We start from the raw sequence: 23,133 nt of genomic DNA on the forward strand, positions 1-23,133 counted from the left end.
TGCATGACCGCATCGTTTTATACGTGTATATTAATACATTCTGCCAGGGCTACTGTCAAACTATTCCCAATCGGACATTTTGTATTTATCTCTTGACCCCAACAGCGGGTACCCGGGTAGGGTGGGGTAATAGGGGTGTGGGTACCCGGGTAGTTAACTTGGACTCGTTCTAGCCCTATGCCCTATGCCCCATCATTGACGGTCCCGTTTGTATGTCCATCTCAGAATGCATTCTTTTGTTCAGAACTGCAACGGGGGCACGGGTGGCCCAGTCGTCTAAGGCGCCGCGATTCGCTGTGCAGAGTTGCGTCCCTTGGGTACGCCAGAAACCTGTGATTGTGAGTTCGAATCCCGGTTCACCCCGATTATGTTTCTAGGTTTGTCAGCACCATACCCGTGCTCGTGGGTTTCACCGAAGTGGTTAACGTCTGAGACATGCATCACTTGGGGCTTTCCTCCCACATTAAGCTGTCACGCCGTGATATAACTGGAATACTGTTAAAAGCGGCGTTAAACCCAACTCACTCACTCAGAACTGCAACATGAAAGTTATACAATCAATGGACCAACGTTCTGGACAAGAAGTTCTATAACTTGGCTTGGCAGCACGATACCCGTATTCCTGAGTTTCACCAAAGTGTTTAAACGTCTAAGAACCGCCACACTTCCGACTTTCCCTTACCCGTGAAGATCCGGGGTAGAATAGGTCTTCAGCAATCAATGCTTGCCGTAAAAGGTGACTATGCTTGTCGTAAAAGGCGACTAACGGGATCGGGTGGTCAGGCTCGCTGACTTGGTTGATGCATGTCATCGTATACCAATTGCGTGGATCGATGCTCATGATATCAAACACTGGATTGTCTGGTCCAGACTCGATTATTTACCGACCGCCGTCATATAGCTGGAATATTGCTGAGTGCGGCGTTAAACAACAACCAACCATCCGACTAAAAGCTGACACGCTGTAGTAAAACTGAAGTACTGTTAAAAGCGGCGTTGAAACAAACACTCCTTCCCTGTGGGCTACAAGAGGGTACGACGATTTCGGCCTTGGTGTAGCTCCTAGTTTCCTGGCTCCCAAGAATAACTGTCCCCATCAACACATATTCGGTCGGCAGGCGGGGAAAATGATTAGGGTTGGGCAGTAGTTAAAGCTGACAGTTTGCCCTCGTTATTATCTGAAGGTGACTAGACGAGGAAACGTTCACGCGGTTATCTGGAGGACGAGTTTCTATCGAACATGACAGCTCACGGGATCTTGACAAAACCTTGTTAAGAATCGGTGTCCGACACGTAATGTTGTCATGGATAGGAACGCCTGAAGTAAGTCTGTTGTTACACATGGTCGTGGGTAGGGAATTTAATGTTCTCATGTGCTGGAACGCACGGATGCCTGGTGATTGGCGATATTGTCATGGATATATAGGAATCCTGAAAAAAGTACTTGTAGTACTAGGCAACATTATCATATATAGGGATGATGAAACGCGTAGAGGTGTTACTAGACAACAGCTTCATATTTAGGAATGCTGAAACACGTCGGTATGTGTTACAAGGCAACATTGCTAGTTATAAGAATGCTGAAAAACGGACTTGTGTTACTATGCAACGTCGTGATGTGTAGGAATGCTGAAACACGTAGATAGGTGTTACAAAGCAGCATTGTCATACACAGGAATGCTGAAATATGGAGATGTGTTTCCAGGTAGCATTGTCATATATATATGAGTGAGTGAATATGGTTTTATGCCGCTTTTAACAATATTACAGCAATATCGCAGCGAGGGACACCAGAAATGGGCTTCACACATTGTACCCATGTCGGGAATTGAACCCGGGTCTTTGGAGTGACGAGCGAACGCTTTAACCACTAGGCTACCCGACCGCCCTGTCATATGTATGAATGCTGAAACACGTTGATGTGGTACCAGGCAACATTGTCATATATTGGAATGCTGGAACATAAATGGATGCAATAGTGTCACGAATAAGCACGCCGATGTCTGATGTTGTCATGTATAGGGTGATTGGGAGATTTTTGTTGTTTAACGCTGCACTGAACAATATTCTAACTTCATTACGGCGATCCGTAAATAACCGAACCTGGACCAGACAATAGGGTGATTGACATCCCGAGCACCAATCCGCGCAACTGGGATACGATGACATGCAATCAACCAAGTAATCGAGACTGTCCACATGATCCATTTGGTCGCCTCTTGCGACATGCAGGGGCACGGGTGGCCCAGTCGTCTAAGGCGCCGCGATTCGCTGTGCAGAGTTGCGTCCCTTGGGCACGCCAGAAACCTATGATTGTGGGTTCGAATCCCGGTTCGCCCCGATTATGTTTCTAGGTTTGTCAGCACCATACCCGTGCTCGTGGGTTTCACCGAAGTGGTAAACGTCTGAGACCTGCATCACTTGGGGCGTTCTTCCCACATTAAGCTGACACGCCGTGATATAACTGGAATACTGTTAAAAGCGGCGTTAAAACCCAACTCACTCACTCACTCACTCTTTCGACACGCATGGGTTGCTGGGGACGTATAGTCTTACCGGACAGTCCATGGGCTCGTTGGAACACGTGCATGTATGTTAATGGGTAATAGGGTCACGCATAATAGAATGGAACAGGTAGATAAATGTTAGTAGTTGTTGTTGTTGGTTTGTTGTTTAACGCCGCACTCAAGATACATACTAAATTGAAATTTCCCAATAATCATCTTGAAATTTCAACTCAGTATCTTGAAATTTCAACTTAGTGTCTTGAAATTTCATGATAGTATCGAAAAAAATAAAAAAGACAAATGGCCCCAAAAGGTATCCGTAATAAGAAAAAGAAATTATTCCAAGAGGTTAAAGGTATTTCTACTTACCAAAGTTGTGAAGATCACTCTACTGTGTCGGATACCAATGATGGCAGTGCCCATCACAGCATCAGTTGAAGGTGTGGAGAACACCCTGTCTCGAGGGAACTATTTCGATACCATTAGGAACTGCTGTGTTTGTGTGGGTGTTTGCCCGACAATGAGAGTCGTAAGATTCTCTCATTTCTATGTTTTATTATCCAGGGTCTTATGTGTCCATTACAGTTTTTTGTTTTTATGATTTGTTTGTTGTTTAACGCCTCACTCAGCAATATCCCAGCTATATGACGGCGGTCGGTAAATAATCGAGTCTGGACCAGACAATCCAGTGATTGACATCATGAGCATCGATCCACGCAATTGGGATCGATGACATGCATCAACCAAGTCAGCGAGCCTGACCACCCGATCCCGTTAGTCGCATTTTACGACAAGCATAGTCGCCTTTTATGGCAAGCATGGGTTGCTGAAGACCAATTCCGGATCTTCACGGGTCTAAATGTTAGTAGGTAACATTGTCATATATAGCTTGTCTTCAAAGACGACTAACGGGATCGGGTGGTCAGGCTTGCTGACTTGGTTGATGCATGTCATCGTTTCCCAAAAGCGTGGGTCGATGCTCATGATATCAATCACTGGATTGTTTATAGACCGTCGTCATACAGCTTGAATATTACTGAGTGCGGTGTTAAACACAGTAAACAAAAGAATGCCGAAATACGTAGATGTGTTCGTATAGCAATATTGTAAGTATCGGCACTAGGAACATAAAAATAAGGTGTTCCTTGGCAACTCTGTAATGTAAAGGAAAAAGTATCGTGTAGAGGCACAGAAAAGCGCTAAGATGTCTGTTAACAGGCATAGTTATCACGTATATAGAAACACGTCGACGTGTTGTATTGGGAAGCAATGGCCATGTTTATACACACTTAAACAGGTAGATTATTGTATTCGGCAACCTTTTAAAAATCTAAAAATAGGCACATGTTATTGACTGGAGCCTAGCCAATTGTGGGATCCCCGGCCAAAATTGCCAATGTCGTCGGATTATTATCAAAATGCGACAGAAGTTTACATTTAGTTTGGTTAGCCATTGCCCACTAACTCCCCCGACTAATGTACTGTCGGAAAAGCTAGAAAAATGCTTTTCTGGCTTCATTTAATAAATACGAGTCATAGGACCATAAAAAGAACATATATTAAAATGACACGAATTGCCCTAAGCTAGCCTGTCCTAAATACGACATTGTGATTACCCTTAAAATGTAATTTTACAGGTAAAATGATGATAAACTTAGAAAATATTCGTGTGTTGTCCTGCATGTATGAAATGACCTATAACCTGAGGTAATTACCTAACACCTGTCCCGAGGTGACGGAGTCACGTGCGCATATTTCTATAGTCCGTTTCAGACTGCCATCATTGGACTTAGAATAAATGTGAACATCGTGTTTTCGTTCGAATTTGTCTCCTGTAAACTTGTCGATGGGACTCCTTGTGACTGAAATACTTCAAACCACAGGTAGGGCGATCGGTAATTATTCGATATTTCAATAACAACAGTCTGTGAAAAAATATATCCCTTTTTAACAGGCAAAAAGCAGTTTTGTAGCATTTCCGACAGTACCTTAAATGTCTATGTTCTCTCAGCGGGTTACAGACGGGTTATATGCAAGTTTCGCTTCGGCACGGGTGGACCACTCAGTCGTCTGAGGAACCGCAATCTCTGTGCAGAGTTGTGTCTCTTGCATCGTGACCAAATCGATGATCGTGAGTTGGAATATCATAATCACCAAAATGCCCCTTCTCGTGGGTTTCAACAAAATGGTAAAAGTCTTAGACATAACCTCGGGCTTTCAAAGATTTCAAAGTGCGTCATACGACTCCTGCTCAGAAGTTGCTTGATCAAGTGTACAACATCCAAGGCCTCAGTAAAGCTTTCAAAATGTTTTATAGCAGACATGTGGGGGACATTTCCAAATTTGACGCATCAGTGACAAAGATTATGTCCGATGCAATTCCCTATTTTGACGTACCATATATCCCTGAGTTTTCTCAGGCGAACAATTGACTTGTCTTTGCATGTGTTTGTGACTTGTGCCACCGGTGGGGCAGGTTACGCTCATCTTTTCGCGAACACCTGTATCATCACTATTTGATAGTGATACATGCTCATGGTGTGGTCGGAATCGCACAATCGACTCTGCTTTATGCAGACATTTCTATTGGATATGGAAAGGGTTTTGTGCTTTATTTCCTCATAGGAAACCATGTTACCGTGGCTTTATACTGGTGTACTGTTCAAAACAGCGTCGAGCCAAACTTACAGTGTGTGTTTTATCTGTTGTGACAGGAACACATAATTTGTATTTTAGAGGACAGCCATGTCTGTAGATTGTCAGTTCGTAAGATGATCACGAAACTGTACCTCCAAGTGAAATAGGTTTGGCTATTTTCCCGCCCCTTGCAAACTAGTGTACTTATTCTTTCGACTGTTGCGCCATTATTTTTATGAAGAAATCGTTATTTGTGAGCGTTCTTGGCTCAATGTGTTGCATCGCGGACATATATCATAGAAGATTTAATTCAAACTTTGAGAAACCCCTACGGAATGCACAGAATCTCAATGCGAAACTTCTTTGGAAATGTTTCGCGAGATCCGCAGCTGTCAACAGATTTGGCTTTCCATTAAAGCTGAAAACCTTTCGCTGTTGTCGTGGGATGGTATTGAGTAACGGCTCGGGTCTGAATCACCTCGCATTCCCCGGGGTGCCGGAACGAAATGACATCACTGATTAATGGTGGACGGAGGTTCACAGAAGCAGACGATTACACCGTCACGAACGATAGGTTGGCGATTCCTGACTACAGTCTTGTGCGTATTGCCCCCTGGGCCAATCAGTATTGATTGTTTGGACTCTGCTCGTTTATCAACAGACCGTGAGAATCTGTAGAGGAATGAAGGTTTCTCCGGGACATGTTTGACTTTCGCAACAATTCGCACGTGCGTTCACGAAGAGTTCGCGAGGGACGGAGGGACACTGACTCACAGTCGCATTCTGACCATTCAGGTAACTGAAACCAGGAAATAATTTTGAAATGTCTGTCATTTTAGGCGTTTATTTCTGAACTTGCTGTTAGTTTAAAAATATAAAAGCGCCGATGTCCGATTTTGTCATTTTTCGTTCATAAATATCGGCTTTCTTAGATTTGGTAAAATCAGGTCTTCTTTCAGTTCAATTAGTGATAACAACGGAATGAAAACGTGTTGGTAATTCCTGCCTGGCGTGAATATATTGAGCGGTTATACGAGGAATTCGTGACTGAACCAAGTGCTTATTCGTCTCAAAGCAATAGGCTGTCTGGGATTTCATTTTCATATTTTTCGTCATAGACGAGTTCCTTTCAGTTGTGTTTGCAGAGACCAGTCTTAGATAGTCGATGTGTACTCGATGGGTGTGCCGTTTCATAGATCGTTTCATTTTTGTCATTATGTTAACGATTCCTTAACCAACGGGCAGACAGGTACTGTGAAAGAGGTATTCGTCAGAGGCGCAGATTTTCTGTCATAACACTGGCCCGACAGTTATTAATGCGCCTTCATATCTGGATCGATAGCGTCTCTTGGGGCAGCCCTCTCCGACCTCGTTTAAGCAACCTCTTGTGTCTCAACTCATGCCTAGACCCAGAAATCAATAGGCCACTGTGAGCATACTGTGACCAGTTTACCACCAGATCTTAATACAGTCGAGATTATCTCACTCACTTGTGTCATTTCATCTGGTTTTGCTGAAATTAGGAGGTACCAGGAACTACAAACAGCTCATGACCGAACAATTGTTTGGGGTAGTGTATTGCATTTAGCTGTGACTGTTTAGTGACATTCGGGAATTTGCAGAGGTATGGCTACAACAGGGTGTTGGTAGATCTGACTTATTCTTACATCAGTTTAGGCAAAGGAGCGTAGACATTGAAAATCAAGTGTTGCACAATAATTGTGAATCTTGTTCTAAGCTTGAATTGTTCTCTGCAGTAAGGGATAAATTTTCATATAATAACTGGATTCGATTTATTGATGTAACATTATTTCGAATTAATATCTTGAATTTTCTCGGATCCAATCATCGTCTTATGGTTGAAACAGGCAGATATCATAATATACCAAGACATGAACGTTTCTGTCCCCTCTGTGTTGTAAGTGCTATCGAAGATGAGTTCCACTTTTGTATGGTGTGTCCGTTCTATCTTGATCTGCGGTCTAATCTCATACCCAATTATTATCACATGTTTCCAAGTCGTGAGAAAATGTTCTTATTATTCAGCTCGACTAATCAAAGTATTTGCAACAATTTAGCAAAATATGTATTTCTTGCTGGTAAGAAACGTAATTCCATTTTCAAGGGAATACCTGTGTCATATAATTAACTCCAATATTAACAGTTTGAACACTGCATTGTAAATCTTATAATTCAGCGCTCTGTCACATTTGTATGCCATCATGCTCTGCAGTGTATAATGGGCCGGTGGCCTCATTACCTAAATAAAAGCATCAAAAAAAAAATACCACCAGATCTTAATACAGTCGAGATTATCTCACTGACTTGTGTCATTTCATCTGGTTTTGCTGAAATTAGGAGGTACCAGGATCAACCAACAGCTCAAGACCGAACAATTGTTTGGGGTAGTGTATTGCATTTAGCTGTGACTGTTTAGTGACATTCGGGAATGCATCTTCAGAGTGGTTTATTTGGTAGGTGTATAATTTTTGTTCTTTTGTTTTTGTTTAACCCCACATTCAGAAATATTCCAGCTATATGATGGTGGTCTGTAAATAATCGAGTCTGGACCAGACAATCCAGTGATTGACATCATGAGCATCGATCCACGCAATTGAAATCGATGACATGCATCAACCACGTCAGCAAGCCTGACCTCGATCCAAGTTAGTCGCCATCTACACAAGCATAGTCGCCTTTGAGGGCAAGTATGGGCTGCTGAAGACCTGTTCTACCCCGGGATCTTCAGGGGTCAGAAGTTGTATGAAAGGACAAGTTTTTATGTATACTGTCAACAGTTATTTTGGAAGTATGGCAGGGATTATCTAGTCTCCTGAACCAGAAACAGTTTTCAATGAATGTCTCCATGTCAGTCCTGAATTAATAATAATATTTTGTGGTAACTAGTGTGTTGGAGACTGCAGTAAGCTTCTGTTTCCATCCTAGGTCCCTAGAAAATAACTGCTTCAATGACATACTGAGAAAACTGTTGAAATGGGATACTGGAAGTCTACTGCTAACTTTAGCCATAACAGGAACATATTGACTCCACGTATTTAAATTCGGAAACCAAATTGATTATAAACTGGTGAGTCTTAATGAAGATTGAAACTATACTGAAACCTAATTAATTTTTCATCAATGCTTCTGTGCCTGGCTTACTGTGATGAATTAGAAATAGACACCAGGTCAGGTGGGTGCTCGTGTAGGGATATATACTGAACTCTCTCTCGGTGCGGCTTCCAGGTGAGGCTTCCAGGTGAGACAGCATCATCCGAATCTGATGCTTGTGACAGTCTTTCAACACCGTAGGCCGGTTTTCCGATTTTATGAAATCTTACATTTGCCGAAAATCGTTAAGTTTTCGCTTCCTTGGTCCTTAATCTGGATGTTAACAACGTGTTAGCTTACATTTTTTATTTATAATGAACTTAATTAAGTTGTAAATGCATTATTTTAAATAAAGTGTAAAACGTAACTTTCATATTTATAAACCATAGGATATGGACCTTTCAAATGGTGTATAACATGTAGTAGCAAAGATATTTTACAAGCAGATATTTTCTTTGATAAATGTTGGCTTCATCTATCACACAAGAGTCTCTGGGAACTCGGTGTTATTATTGCTAAAAGCAGCTTAAAACTATACTCACTCACTCACTCAGTGGGGTATTCATGTTAAACTGGGGGATTATATCTCAGTGGGCTAGCACTATAAATCGGCATCAGTCCGGACTAGTACAAGCAGCCACACAAATACACACACACACGTACATGCACGTCGCTATATAAGTGCAATAATCTTGGACGCGACGTTAAACCCCATTTCACCTCACCTCACCTCACCTCACCTCACCTCACCTCAACTCAACTCAACTCAACTCAACTCTTAAAACTCAATAAAACTGCCCCCTAAAAGCTCTTACAAAACACATGCCCTGAAGCTAACACAATCTGTTGGAAAACACAGAGGGGTCTACATGGCCTCCAGGTATTGTGACATAGACATCTAATGCAATATGACCTAGGAGTCAGTATACTGTGTCTGTCTGGGGTATTCATGTTAAACTGGGGATTATATCTCAGTGGGCTAGCACGCATGCGCACGTTTCACCGAAGTGGTAAATGTCTGAGACCTGCATCACTTCCGGCTTTCCTCCCACATTAAGCTGACACGCCGCGATATAACTGGAATACTGTTAATAGCGGCGTTAAACCCAACTCACTCACTCACTCACTCACTCACTCACTCACTAAACCACCTCCTATGACAAGCTTCGGTTACCAGGGACCAATTCTAACCCAAGTCCCACAGTGTAGAAAGTATCACTTAATAGCAGTCTACCCATATCTTCAGTACAAACTGTTTTCTGTAAACCTCACAGTCCACAGCTTCCATTACTCCCTCGTGACTATCTGGTGATGGGAGATGAATGTATTTGCTGAGTGGAGTGGAAGGACTTAGGCTGATACATAGACAAGTCAGTGACTCACTGAAGTCCACGACTACTGCTGTGTTATCTTAGATGTTAATGGATTATGATCTCATCGTGTGGACCCGTTATTTATCTGATATTGATCTCTTTGAGGGATGAAACAAGGATACTTTGTTCTGCAACAGGTGCTTGTCTGTATTCAATTGTCATTCTGATTGTCAGGAGTTTATCTTTCAGTGAGGTATATTTTTAATAATTCATATCAAAATTGCTTCAGCACCAGAAGACTTGCTATAGATGTACACTGAGTACACTCATTAGAATAATTATGTATGAATTCTTGTTTAATGTGTTTGGCTGTGTATTTATGAATGTTCAAGTGTGTGATGTTATTTAAATGAATGCATTGTGAAGTAAGTGCAAATAGAAGATGGATTATTCGATCCCTGGGGCACTATTCTCTTTGTTTCTTCCCCTGGTCCCAAGATCCGGGGAAGAATAGGTCTTCACCAACCCATGCTTGCTGTAAAAGGTGGACCCGTGAAGATTCCGGGTTAGAATAGGTCTTCAGCAACCCATGCTTGCCATAAAAGGCGACTGTGCCTGTCGTAAAAGGCGACAAAAGTGATCAGGTGGTCAGGCTCTCTGACTTGGTTGACATGTCATCGATCCCAATTGCGTGGATCGATGCTCATGATGTCAATCACTGGATTGCTTGGTCCAGACTCGATTATTTACAGACCGCCGTCATATAACTGCAATATTGATGAGTGCGGCGTTAAACAATAAACCAACAACATGTCCACTGTGGGGATTCTGCGTTAGATCAGGTCTCCAACAACCAATGCTTTCATAAGAGGTCACTTATTGGACCTTGTGGTTAGGATCTGTGACTTGACTTGGTCAGTGTGTGGTATTGGACTCAGACTGCTCTGGACATTGTTCATTATGTCAATCACTGGTTTGTCTGATCCAGACATTATTTACCCCCACCATGATATATCTGGGATTTTGCTGAGTGCGGCTTCACACACTAAACATTATAATGTAAATATTTTGCAACTGATGATTTGATATGAATACATGAGGGAGTAAACCTTAATCTTTTTTAAAGCTATCAAAAGTTGGGCACTGGACGTCATACTGGCCTCTGGATGTGGCTATCAACTGTGACATGCTGGCAAACGAGACACTGTACTCACACGAGCAGTCACTGGTTTGCTTTCAATCAAATTGTTTCCATTTTACAGGCATCTGCCATATATACTACTCAGAAGAAGTCAAGGATCACCTGATTCTTTAACCCTCTAGTAACCAGAACTATTTCTAGTTGTCCAAAAATTCTTAAAATCCTAATTTGACACACCTGTGGTCAAACTAAGACAGAGATGTGTTGATTTCCACTGTTTGTTCAATTGTTTACAAAATTTTGTTTGTACCACCTGTGATACGATGGGTATAAGTGTTTTGGGTTTGCCATGTATCACCTGTGATACGTACTGGAACTCAGCACTCATGCCAAACATCTAAATAATAACAACCAAAACATAGATAAGAGATTATTTTGGCTTATTATTCTATCATTTTCTATTGAATGAACACAACCATTTTTCCTCTAGAAATCCTGAGCAACATGAAAAATAAATACAGTGAAATAATTGAATGAAATGCAAACTGTATAATCACTTTCAGTGATTAACGACAAATCCTAAAACACTTTGCAGAAGCACAAAGACAGTCACTGACTGACTCCAAACAGTAACAAAACTCATGCTGGTTATTTCTCTCACTGAAACAGGTTCTTTTGATCAATTACAAGAGTCTATTTACAAATGTGGAAGTGTGCAAAATAGTTCCTCTCTTTGACAAAGCCTGCATACTCTCTGCATTTCTGCATTTAGAGCACATCACATATGTGAGGGATGCGCAGTTTCTGTTCTTGCATCATCCACGTTTGACAGCCCACTCAGGAAGGTGAGACACTTGGTCCAAACGGACTTCTGCAGGCAAGAGACCACGTCTTACTGTGCGTGATGGTGGAGTACTGAAGTCAGTAGCTCGAGGACGGCCAACGGTCTGCTTCCAGGACACCAAACTGCCAGCTATGCGTCCTTGAAATGTACATAGCTTCATGTGATGAGGGACACCAAGAAGTTTGCTGTGTCTGCGGTAGCGAAGCCAGGCATTAACCAATGCAATGTGGAGGGTATGGAACCAGATGTACATGTACCATCTCCTTGATTTGACTCCAGGTTTGTACAGAAATGTCAGAGAATTCAGCAGGTCTATTCCTCCCATGAATGTGTTATATTCCTGTTCTATCTTGGGACAGGTGACCATGATATTCTTCTTCTCCTTTCTGTCAAAGCGCTTCACTTCACGCACAGGTTCCTTTCCAACATAGGATGAAACCAGATCAACTGTGCGGTTGTCATACCACCTCAGTGCAATCACACCAGTGTTGAACTCTACTTTGGAGTCCATACTTCCACGACCTTCTTTCTTTAGGGTCTTCTGGTCTTTCAGTTTAAACCCTTTCAGCCTGTTCATCCTCACTGTTCCAACAAAGAGGATTCCTCGCTTGTTCAACTGGTCCACCAAAATCTAGATAAGTGAAAAGGTTGTCTGCAAAAACCTTGTAGTTTAGACCTTCAGGAATTGTTGATGTCATACGTATGACTACCTCACCTGTCATGCCAAGTGGGGAGCGTTCCTTAACATTCATGGCTGCTCCTTGGTACACCTCAAATTGATACAATATTCCTGAGGCCCCAGCTCTGCCCCACATCTTGAACCCCCACTTGTGAGGTTTGTTCCTCATGTATTGTTTCACCGAGGACTTCCCTTTGAACGGGATCATAACTTCATCCACAGCACTATGTTCTTCATGTGGGATCTCCTTACATCTCTCTTTCAAGGCCTCCAGCCACGGACGTAGCTTTCAAGCAAATAAATCTAAGATTCTTTAAATATCCAAAATGTATCACTGCTGATACAAAGAAAAATAACATGTCCCATTGTATCACTGGTGATACAGATGTTTTTTATTTGGTTGTATGTCACAAAATACAATTATTTTCACCAAATAATGACATCTACTTATAAACAAAACTATTAAAGAATCGAAAACAATACTTTATATACACATTTAAGTTGCCTTTACCTTGATGTCGATGGATTGACGTCATACCCTTTTTGGCACCATGAGCACATGTCAAGAAGACCAAAACAGGAAGTGCCAAGTTAGATATAAAATTAGGACTTCACTACAAAATGAAATATGATCTGAAAATATATCAATTTGTGAAACTACAGAAGGATTTGTTTACATCTCATATGTTTATTAAGCTGACTCAGAAGAATTTAGAATCTGTGTATCACTGGTGATACGCTGGTTACTAGAGGGTTAATATTATTCAAAGTTAATCATGTTAATAGATTAATAATGGTAATATTGAGTTGTTATAGTTAATAGATTAATAATGGTAATATTGAGTTGTTATAGTTAATAGATTAATAATGGTAATATTGAGTTGTTATAGTTAATAGATTAATAATGGTAATATTTAGTAGTTATAGTTAATAGATTAATAATGATAATATTGAGTAAATATAGTTAATAGATTAATAATGGTAATATTGAGTTGTTATAGTTAATATATTAATAATGGTAATATTGAGTAGTTATAGTTAATAGATTAATAATGGTAATATTGAGAAGTTATAGTTAATAGATTAAAAATGGTAATATTGAGTAGTTATAGTTAATAGATTAAAAATGGTAATATTGAGAAGTTATAGTTAATAGATTAAAAATGGTAATATTGAGTAGTCCTGAACTTTGTTGGAGTAGTATAGTTTTAAATGTTGTCAATTACAAAATTATTTTTTGTGATCATAAATAATTGTTTGACTCCTTTCATCATCAACGATTTCTCTCTCTCACCCATTTCTGGTGTGTCCCCCGCCATGATAGTGCTGGAATAATGCTAAAAACACTCACTCACTCACTCACTCACTCACTCACTCACTCACTCACTCACTCATAGTGCCATGTATGACGCTGAGCTGTCTGTTTCCCCCCAATTTGGACAATCATCAACTGATTCCATATTTTGCCAACTTTCAGAGGGAACGGGTGGCACCAATCTCAGGTCCAATCAGATTTACACAAGCACAGCACCATGACAGACTTACTATAGTCATATAAAAACAAGTCAGTGTTCTTTAACTTCTTTTGAATAGTATGAATTAATCACATTAGATTAGGCTTCTGTTGAGGACTTGCTGGGTGAGAGGCTGTGGACGGAATCCAATAACCGGCTTACACAACCTGCCATTAGATGCACATTCAAGCAAAGCCTGTCCTAGGAGTCTGTTGATAGGTTTGTGTCACGCTATAGTGTCTACAGTGGCAGTTCATATGAACCTGTTTGGACACAGTATGCAAATTAATGTCATAGAGGCATTGATTTTCTTGCATGGATTAACCTACTTGCACTGATCGGCCGTCATTGTACTTAATTGGCTTTTCCTATTAATCTCATTGGCTTTGTCATTGTTGTTATCTTTGTACATTAATCCCACCTTATCAATCATATATCTATAAAAACTCTACACTTACTAAGACCACCTCCGTGGTCTAGCGGTAGAGGGAAAGGTCCGGGGTTTGATCCCCGGCTGTGTCATACCATAAGACGTTAAAAAATGGTACTTGTTGTTTCTCTGCCTGGTGCTTGGCATTAAGGGGCTAAAACAAGGACTGGTTGGCTCGGCGTCAGTATACTGTGTTTTAGTGGGGTATTCATGTTAAACTGCGGCATGTTATCTCAGTGGGCTAGCACTATAAAGTCGGCATGTGTCCGGACTAATACATGCACGCACACTTGTACATGCACGTTGCTATGTAATTAAGTGCAATAATCTTGGATGTGACGTTAAACCCAATTTCACCTCACCTCACCTCACCTCACCTCACCTCACCTCACCTCACCTGATGTAGGGGCAAGAAGTAGCCACGAAATGAAGTTGTTATCAATAAACGAGTGTCATGTATTCATATTCTTCCAATGGTCTACACTGGGTACATCCATGAGGCAAGTGAGTTAACTGACTGTAAAAGTTCAGTTTCCACCCTTGCCGAAATAGGCTGGAATTATGGAGTTACATTTTGGCTGGACTAACGAGTCTATGCACAGTCGAATCAAAATCGTGCAACGAAATGGAAATCCGATTATAAAACTGTCGTGCAGATTTCGGATGATTGCAGGATTTGCAAAGCATGTGCACCGCCAACTCGTTATTTTCTAAACCTTTTCACGTTTTTAATCAAGGTGCTAACGTGATTTGATGCACTTCGTGATGTAAGATCCGTTTAATCACAATATAGATCTTGATTATCGATCAGATCGTCTTGACTGGGCGCCGCCATTTTGTTTGAAGCAAATGCAAGTGATACTAGAGGTGGAATCTGATTGGTGAATAGGAGAGGCATAAAAGGGACATAACTCTTAATAGTTGGGTAAATTATGCAAACATAAAGAAACATAATTTTGTCATATTTTAAATATTTTCACATCAGAATCATTTTTCGGTAGGAAATGATGCACTGTAACTGATGTTGGACTAGAGCTTGGTCTCTGTAGTAATCCTGTGTCCATCAGTTAGGACTGGACAATAATCAGTAGGTGGCTTCTTAATTAATCCCCTCCTGGCCACCTCCCTGGATGTGTAACAACTGGGAATATAGAGGTGTGTGACAACTGGGAATATAGAGGCGTGTGACAACTGGGAATATAGAGGCGTGTGACGACTGGGAATATAGAGGCGTGTGACAACTGGGAATATAGAGGCGTGTGACAACTGGGAATATAGAGGCGTGTGACAACTGGGAATATAGAGGTGTGTGACAACTCGGAATATAGTAGTTTAAAAATCAACCTTTTTACTCGGCCTTGTAGCCATATCATGTTAAAAGTCCTAAACTCGTCCGAAAGGTGTAAGAAATTAAAAAGGCTATTTGGTAGACATTTGAGCATGTCTGATATTTTTATTTGACTGGACCATTTGGGTATTCATGGATTTATCTTGACCTTCTCAGCGGCCGATGACCATGTCTGCAGCAATTGTCGGTAAAAATTCCTAAATTGAAATTAAAACATTTCACAATTCATGTCAATATGGTTATAATTAGTGTCCTGGCTTGGCCCAGATGACTTATATTTCACTGTACCTGTAAAGATCCGGGGTAGAATAGGTCTTCAGCAACCCATGCTTGCCATAAAAGGTGACTATGCTTGTCGTAAAAGGCGACTAACAGGACCGGGTGGTCAGGCTTGCTGACTTGGTTGATGCATGTCATTGTATCCCAATTACGCTTATCGATGCTCATGATGTTAATCACTGGATTGTCTGGTCCAGACTCGATTATTCACAGACAGCCATCATATAGTTGGAATATTGCTGGGTGCAGCGTTAAACAAACAAACAAACAAACAAATATATATCACTGATAACAGGACCAATAAATGATTTGTTGGAATATAAGCACACATGTGAAATCCTCTGATGGCTATAATTATAAACAAATTCAGGCAGCTAACATTACACAGATGGATAGGTCATGAAGAAACATAAGAACACCATGTGACATTAACTATTGTTGTTTGAATAGAAGACTTCAGACATTAACCTTTGATGTCTCAGAATATTTCATGAAATGTCAACTACGTGAATTCTTTTTAGCTAAATATATATCGAAAATCTATAAAAATATCTTGAAATATTTCTACAATAATTATGAATTCATGTTTCCATAGAAAAGATATTCAGAAGATCCTATATTTAGCTTGAATCACAAATGGAAATGTGAAAAAGCAATTTCTTAAATGTCAGCATTTAATGATACAATTTATTTTTATTCGGTCAGGTTTGGATAAACAAAACCAAATAAATTTTGTATGTTCTGTGCATCAGTTATTGTGACATATCTGGTTATTTATGTTCTAAGATGAGCGAAATGGATACATGCCTAACTTTAGTATTCTTACCGATTCCGGTGAAAGCATGCGTAAGACATACCTGCTCGGGGAGCATCAAAGCAAGTACCCCTCGGGACCAGTCGACAACTTGTAAGATACCTTGGTCTGCATTGACTACAAAAAAAATCAGGTGTAATGATACAGTAGGGTTGTGATATGATACGTATCCCGATACTAAGGGCTCGATATAATTTGTATCTTGATACATTACTTTTCTTTCATAAGCTGACATTCTTTCTTGTTTCTTTGAGTGGCATTTAGAAGTTGGAGTGATAAAGTAAGACGAGTTCTATGGATGAACAACTTCTTTATTACAATTGGTGCGACGTTTTGGTGTAGATCCTAACACCTTTATCAAGCAAGTGATGGATAGGGCTAAACAACATAGGTATATATACACTTATTGACATCTAAGTTGTTACAGTGACTAGTGATGGGCACAGAGAGGTGATTAAGCTAATTGGAAGCCAGTGGATGACTGATGAACACAGAGTATACTAGCAGAGTAAACAAGCTAACTGATGGAGATGATGGAGATGTCAATAAGTGTATATATACCTATGTTGTTTAGCCCTATCCATCACTTGCTTGATAAAGGTGTTAGGATCTACACCGAAACGTCGCACCAATTGTAATAAAGAAGTTGTTCATCCATAGAACTCGTCTTACTTCTTTCTTGTTGTAGGTGAATGGCAACCTGAATCATTTGTTTCTAAATTTCAGAGACCGAAGATGGGATATTGTATGGCGGAAACATATAGGCTAGAGGGCGCTGTGAATGTTATCTAACTGTGAAATACTTGTAAGAGAATCCATGTAAGCTGTTTGTTGAACAGTTTCATTTAGCATTTAAAGTCTGTTATTAGTGATGTATTTGTACACCACTACAAGTAATGTAATGTATCGTACATATCGCTATACGGAGGTGACCGCCTCCGTGGTCTTGTGGTAGAACGTCCGCCCGGAGAGCGGAAGGTCCAGGGTTCGGTCCCCAGCCTCGTCATACAAAAAGACGTTAAAAGATGGTACTTGTTGTTACCCTGTCTGGCGCTCGGCATTAAGGGGCTAAAACAAGGACTCATCGGCTCGGAGTCAGTATACTGTGTCTGAGTGGGGTATTCATGTTAAACTGCGGCATGGTATCTCGGTGAGCTAGCACTATAAATCAGCATCAGTCCGGACTAGTACAAGCAGCCACACACACACACATACTATATGTCGCTATATAAGTGCAATTATCTTGGATGCGACGTTAAACCTAATTTCACCTCACCTAATCTTAAAAGTCAATAAAACCGCTCCCTAAAAGCTCTTACAAAACACAGGCCCTGAAGCTAAGCTCAGGCTAACACAATCTGTTGGTTAACACAGAGGTATCTACTGTCCTACATGGCCTCCAGCTATTGTGAAATAGACAGCTAATGCGATATGACTTTAATACCTTCCTGGTGTAACAGACTAATTGTTGTTATGGACGAGATGTCAAGCTCTATCCACACCCATCATGTAGGTATTGTGATAAGCTATACTGATCCGCCACTCTGACACTGACTCAATATGAAGAATCACACACGTCTCAGGCAGTTGTTTAACAATAGAAGAACTGGTACTATATTTTTACTTTGATTTCTCTTTGTTCTTCAAAAATTAATCTGAATATGTTACCATGTGAGTGGTTTGTCTCGTTTAATGTTTTAAAACATTTCGTTAATCAAATAATGCATGTCCTTTATATTTGTTGCCACTTTTCTATTTTTTGGAGTCTCTATTTTGAAGTCTTGTTGAAGGAATAAAATGGGGGTCCATTGTATGATCAGTAGATGTTTTATGTATTATATTGCTTTTTATACTACTCAAAAAAGGTCAAGAACAACCTGATTTTTTCATATTACTATAGTTAATCATGGCATGACATGATTAACTATAGTAATATGAAAGAATCAGGTTGTCCTTAACTCCTGTATTTAATGTTGATGATAACGGACACTGGTCTGTCATTAATATTATTTGATCTAAATTTGAGTAAATTTGAATTCTGTTTTTACTCCACGTTTGGGTAATATAAGTGAGGGTACTGATGAAGACAAGACAAGGACAAGGATTCTTCAACTTACTATTATACATTTTCAGTGTTCGAAATACCTGCCTGCCCGACCGTCCGAGATGGGTTGATTTCAACTCGGGCTGCCAGATTTTCAAACCCCCCTGCCCGACAGTCGGGTTATATTTCATATGTGAAAATATTCTAAATATTTCTCGATGATAAGCATTAATTCACATGTAAAGATGAATGATAAAATGTAACCAAAAAGAAACCCCGTTAGCTTATCCTGAGAAACATATGATTATAGTGGGCAGGCGGGTTTTGGTCAGGGCTGGCAAGTATTTCAGCTAGCCAGTCCTGTGGTCTGGCTGAAATTTTGGGGAGTTTCATACCCTGACATTTTAACTTAACCTTGGTACCAGATTGTGTCAGATAATCCATTCTTGCCTCAGACTCGGTTGTAGCGATTTAAAGTTCCATCGGCTTGAAAGACACATCTCGGATACATCGTGCTCTTGTGGCTATCCCTTTGAAGATATACTGCTTTTTTTATTTTTACATTTGACATGCCCTAACTACAATATTTTAGGAAATGATTCGTCTTTGTATTTAAAAGGTCACATTTTAATTTCAGGGCTTTATGGGAATGGAAATGAAACAATATCTGTCAATTTAGATATTTAGGTTCTGGTAGATTTGCGCTGATGTAATAACATAAGATTTAATTCATACTTTAATACAAGTATTAAGAATTAAATAGTTAATGACTTGCTTTTCTTTATAATTAAACACTTTTCCAGCTGCTCCAAACTGTGACCACTCGTTTTTGTTCTGTTTTAATGTATATAAATATACCCTACTTGTATCAACATTACTTGAAAAAAATCATTTTGTTTCTATTACTCTGTACTGGAGGGGTATAAACATTTATGGTTTATGCATCCAGATTCATTTATTGAATAAAAATATGTCAGTCATGGTTGGTGAACATCAATCATTGTGTTGAGAAAAGACAATATTATTATTCTTGAAACAAAACCCCATTTTAAGGCCGTGGAACTGCTTCGGATGCTACACTCTGTCGTTGTTGATCAGGTTGTGAATATTTTAGAAATGGAGATGATTAAAAGTTTTGTTTGTTTTTTACCTAAAGTTAAACATTGTAATAATTCATTGGTTTCATGTCCAAATCCTCAAATACGGTGTCGGTTTTACAATAAAACTCTTTAAATCAGGATGATTAAATTCCGGAAAAGGACAAGAACTATTTCATGTGTGTCAAATCTGCTAAGCTGACGTTTCAGAAATGAGTTCCTCTGCTTCCGAAGAGCCGTTAAAAAACAACCAATTTTAGCATACCGAAAAGCAATTTTAGGAATTTGTATAATACCTTGAGGAGGAGAAGATTGAGCATCGTGAGTGCTAGACACATTTTTGTCTCACAGTTGCCATTGCGGGGTCTGTGTCGCAACATAATACAAAAGAGAAATCTTTCAAACACGGCATGTTCGCTAAGTGCATGGAAATTGTTCTGTTACGACCACTTTCGTTGTTCGTTGTCAGTTCCTCTTAATAACAGCTCTCGGGTCCTATTGTGGTGGGTTCTCATACCTTCTGCCATGGATATTTATTGCATTACCCTGATAAGAGCGCATGGTCAGAAACAGACCCTGAGAATTAAATCAAACTGACACTCGCCTGATTATTTTCCTAATTTCCAGTGTCAGTTAATATTAATTTTGGTTGTGTTTTATCAGGATCTTGTTTGAGGATGCTTCCCGGAGACTGAATCCCATGCATATCTAATAGACCATGATTACATTTTGGCGTTTCCTTTTTTCAGAAATCGATACTAGGATGCGGTTCTCAATTCAGCCCCCCCCTGGAGAGAGTGCCTTTGAGCAGTGGAAGGATGCCATGAAGGCAGTTGCTAGGTTACCCTTGGGAATACCGCAGGAATTCAGGAAAAAGGTATATTTCTTGCCCATTTCATGTCTGTGAGCTTCCTTTTAACTTTATCGTACTTTATTTTATCATTAAATATAATTTTTGTAACATGGCTCAGCTTTTATTACTGGTGATGGCGTTTTAGAAATGGCATTTGTATATTCCTTTCAAGGAAGCCCAGGCAAAGTGACTATCAAAAAGTCAAAATGACGACCAAATCAGTACCGCAAGTGCACATTAAACTATGATATGTAAACCAAGTGAGGCCTTTCTCCTGAAATTATTTTTAAAAATGTCGAACTCCTTGATTTTAGAATACCCAGTGGATTGGACTCAAGAAATCCAAATATATTGAATACCCAAAGAAAACATGAAATTCTCATTCAAAATGATTAAATGTGAGCAACACTCGATGCCTCCAAAGTATCTGGAAAACTGTTTTCACAATATTGGCTTCCAAACCAGTTCCATTTAAAGGTTTCACAAAATGGTTTTAGAGTCTCACGCCTACAGATATATCTGGATACTGACATATATTGAAATTTTGAAACGTAAAACATTCAAGATATATTTATTTTGAAACGTAAAACATTCAAGATATATTTGTTTTGAAACGTAAAACATTCAAGATATATTTGTTTTGAAACGTAAAACATTCTAGATATATTTATTTTGAGACGTAAAACATTCTAGATATATTTATTTCAATGCCTAATTATCAAATTAGAGCGCCATTAAACATATTCTTGTAAATAATTGATAAAAACTGATGTATCTGAGTTTTGATATCAGTATAATTATAAGAACAAATTAATTAGAATTATAAGATATGGAAGCCTTTTAGGGCCATTTGTTTTTTTTCTTGAAATTTCAAGACAACAAGTTGAAATTTCAAGATACATGCTAAATTGAAATTTCCCAATAATCATCTTGAAATTTCAACTCAGTATCTTGAAATTTCAACTTAGTGTCTTGAAATTTCATGATAGTATCGAAAAAAATAAAAAAGACAAATGGCCCCAAAAGGTATCCGTAATAAGAAAAAGAAATTATTCCAAGAGGTTAAAGGTATTTCTACTTACCAAAGTTGTGAAGATCACTCTACTGTGTCGGATACCAATGATGGCAGTGCCCATCACAGCATCAGTTGAAGGTGTGGAGAACACCCTGTCTCGAGGGAACTATTTCGATACCATTAGGAACTGCTGTGTTTGTGTGGGTGTTTGCCCGACAATGAGAGTCGTAAGATTCTCTCATTTCTATGTTTTATTATCCAGGGTCTTATGTGTCCATTACAGTTTTTTGTTTTTATGATTTGTTTGTTGTTTAACGCCTCACTCAGCAATATTCCAGCTATATGACGGCAGTCTGTAAATAATCGAGTCTGGACCAGACAATCCAGTGATTGACAGCATGAGCATCGATCCACACATTTGTGATCGATGACATGTATCAACAAAGGCAGCGAGCCTGACCCCGATCCCGTTAGTCGCCTCTTACGACAAGCATGGTCACCTTTTAAGGCAAGCATGGGTTGTGAATATTTAGGAAATGGAGATGATTAAAAGTTTTGTTTGTTTTTTTGCGTTAAGTTAAACATTGTAATAATTCATTGGTTTCATGTCCAAATCCTCAAATACGGGGTTGGTTTTACAATAAAACTCTTTAAATCAGGAAAAGGACAAGAATTATTTCCTACGTAAACATTTCAGGCTGTCAGCATAAACAGCGAAATTTATCTTTCAACTATGTTTTTTTCATCAAAATAATATTCTAATTTGAGCCACCTATTTCTAATTTTGAGAGCGCCATGGGCGCTTATTACGTCGAATACAGTAATATATCAAGGTCTTGCTTATACAAGGCTGCCATTTTGAAATTAGATCTTATTTGAATGCTTTAAGAAGTCACTCTAGAAGGCTTTAGAAATTCTATGCTATGTTGGTGAGAAGAATGAGTGTGGTTTACGCCTTTAAGCAATATTCCAGCAATATCATGGGCTTCACACATTGTACCCATTTGGGGAATCGAACCAGGGTCTTCGACATTACGAGCAAACACTTAAACCACTAGGCTACCCCAAGAGATAAGAGAGATAGAGATGTAGGGGAAGGTCTGGTGGCAGATCGGTCCAGGGTTTTAATTTTTATAAAACAGATGATACAGTGGATAATTGAGGATGTAACCATATTAGACCCCAAATTATCTTTGTTTCTTTTAAGAGGCAATTGTATGTCATCTAGGTGAGTGAGTTTGGTTTAACCCCGCTTTTAACAGTATTCCAGTAATATCACAGCGCGTCAGCTTAATGTGGGAGGAAAGCCCGAAGTGATGCAGGTCTCAGACGTTTACCACTTCGGTGAAACCCACGAGCACGGGTATGGTGCTGACAAACCTAGAAACATAATTGGGGCGAACCGGGATTCAAACCCACAATCATAGGTTTCTGGCGCAACCCTGCACAGGGAATCGCGAAGACTTGGCCACCTGTGCCCCCGTATGTCATCGTATCCTGAAAACAT

General features: G+C 39.7%; 1 protein-coding gene across 3 annotated transcripts in view; it reads left to right on the plus strand.

Moving 5' to 3' along the window:
• Window positions 1-23,133, plus strand: part of LOC124118028 (TBC1 domain family member 30-like) — a 129,247-nt gene that overhangs the window by 76,351 nt on the left and 29,763 nt on the right. For all 3 annotated transcript variants that reach the window (XM_048397156.1, XM_046480070.2, XM_046480071.2), the window contains one exon: window positions 20,508-20,635. In XM_048397156.1, coding sequence (XP_048253113.1) covers window positions 20,508-20,635 — 128 coding nt within the window. The remainder of the gene's footprint in view (window positions 1-20,507; window positions 20,636-23,133) is intronic.

The sequence above is a fragment of the Haliotis rufescens genome, unplaced genomic scaffold (genome assembly GCF_023055435.1).
Source record: "Haliotis rufescens isolate VD_foot unplaced genomic scaffold, xgHalRufe1.0.p SCAF_16, whole genome shotgun sequence".
NCBI lineage: Eukaryota > Metazoa > Mollusca > Gastropoda > Lepetellida > Haliotidae > Haliotis > Haliotis rufescens.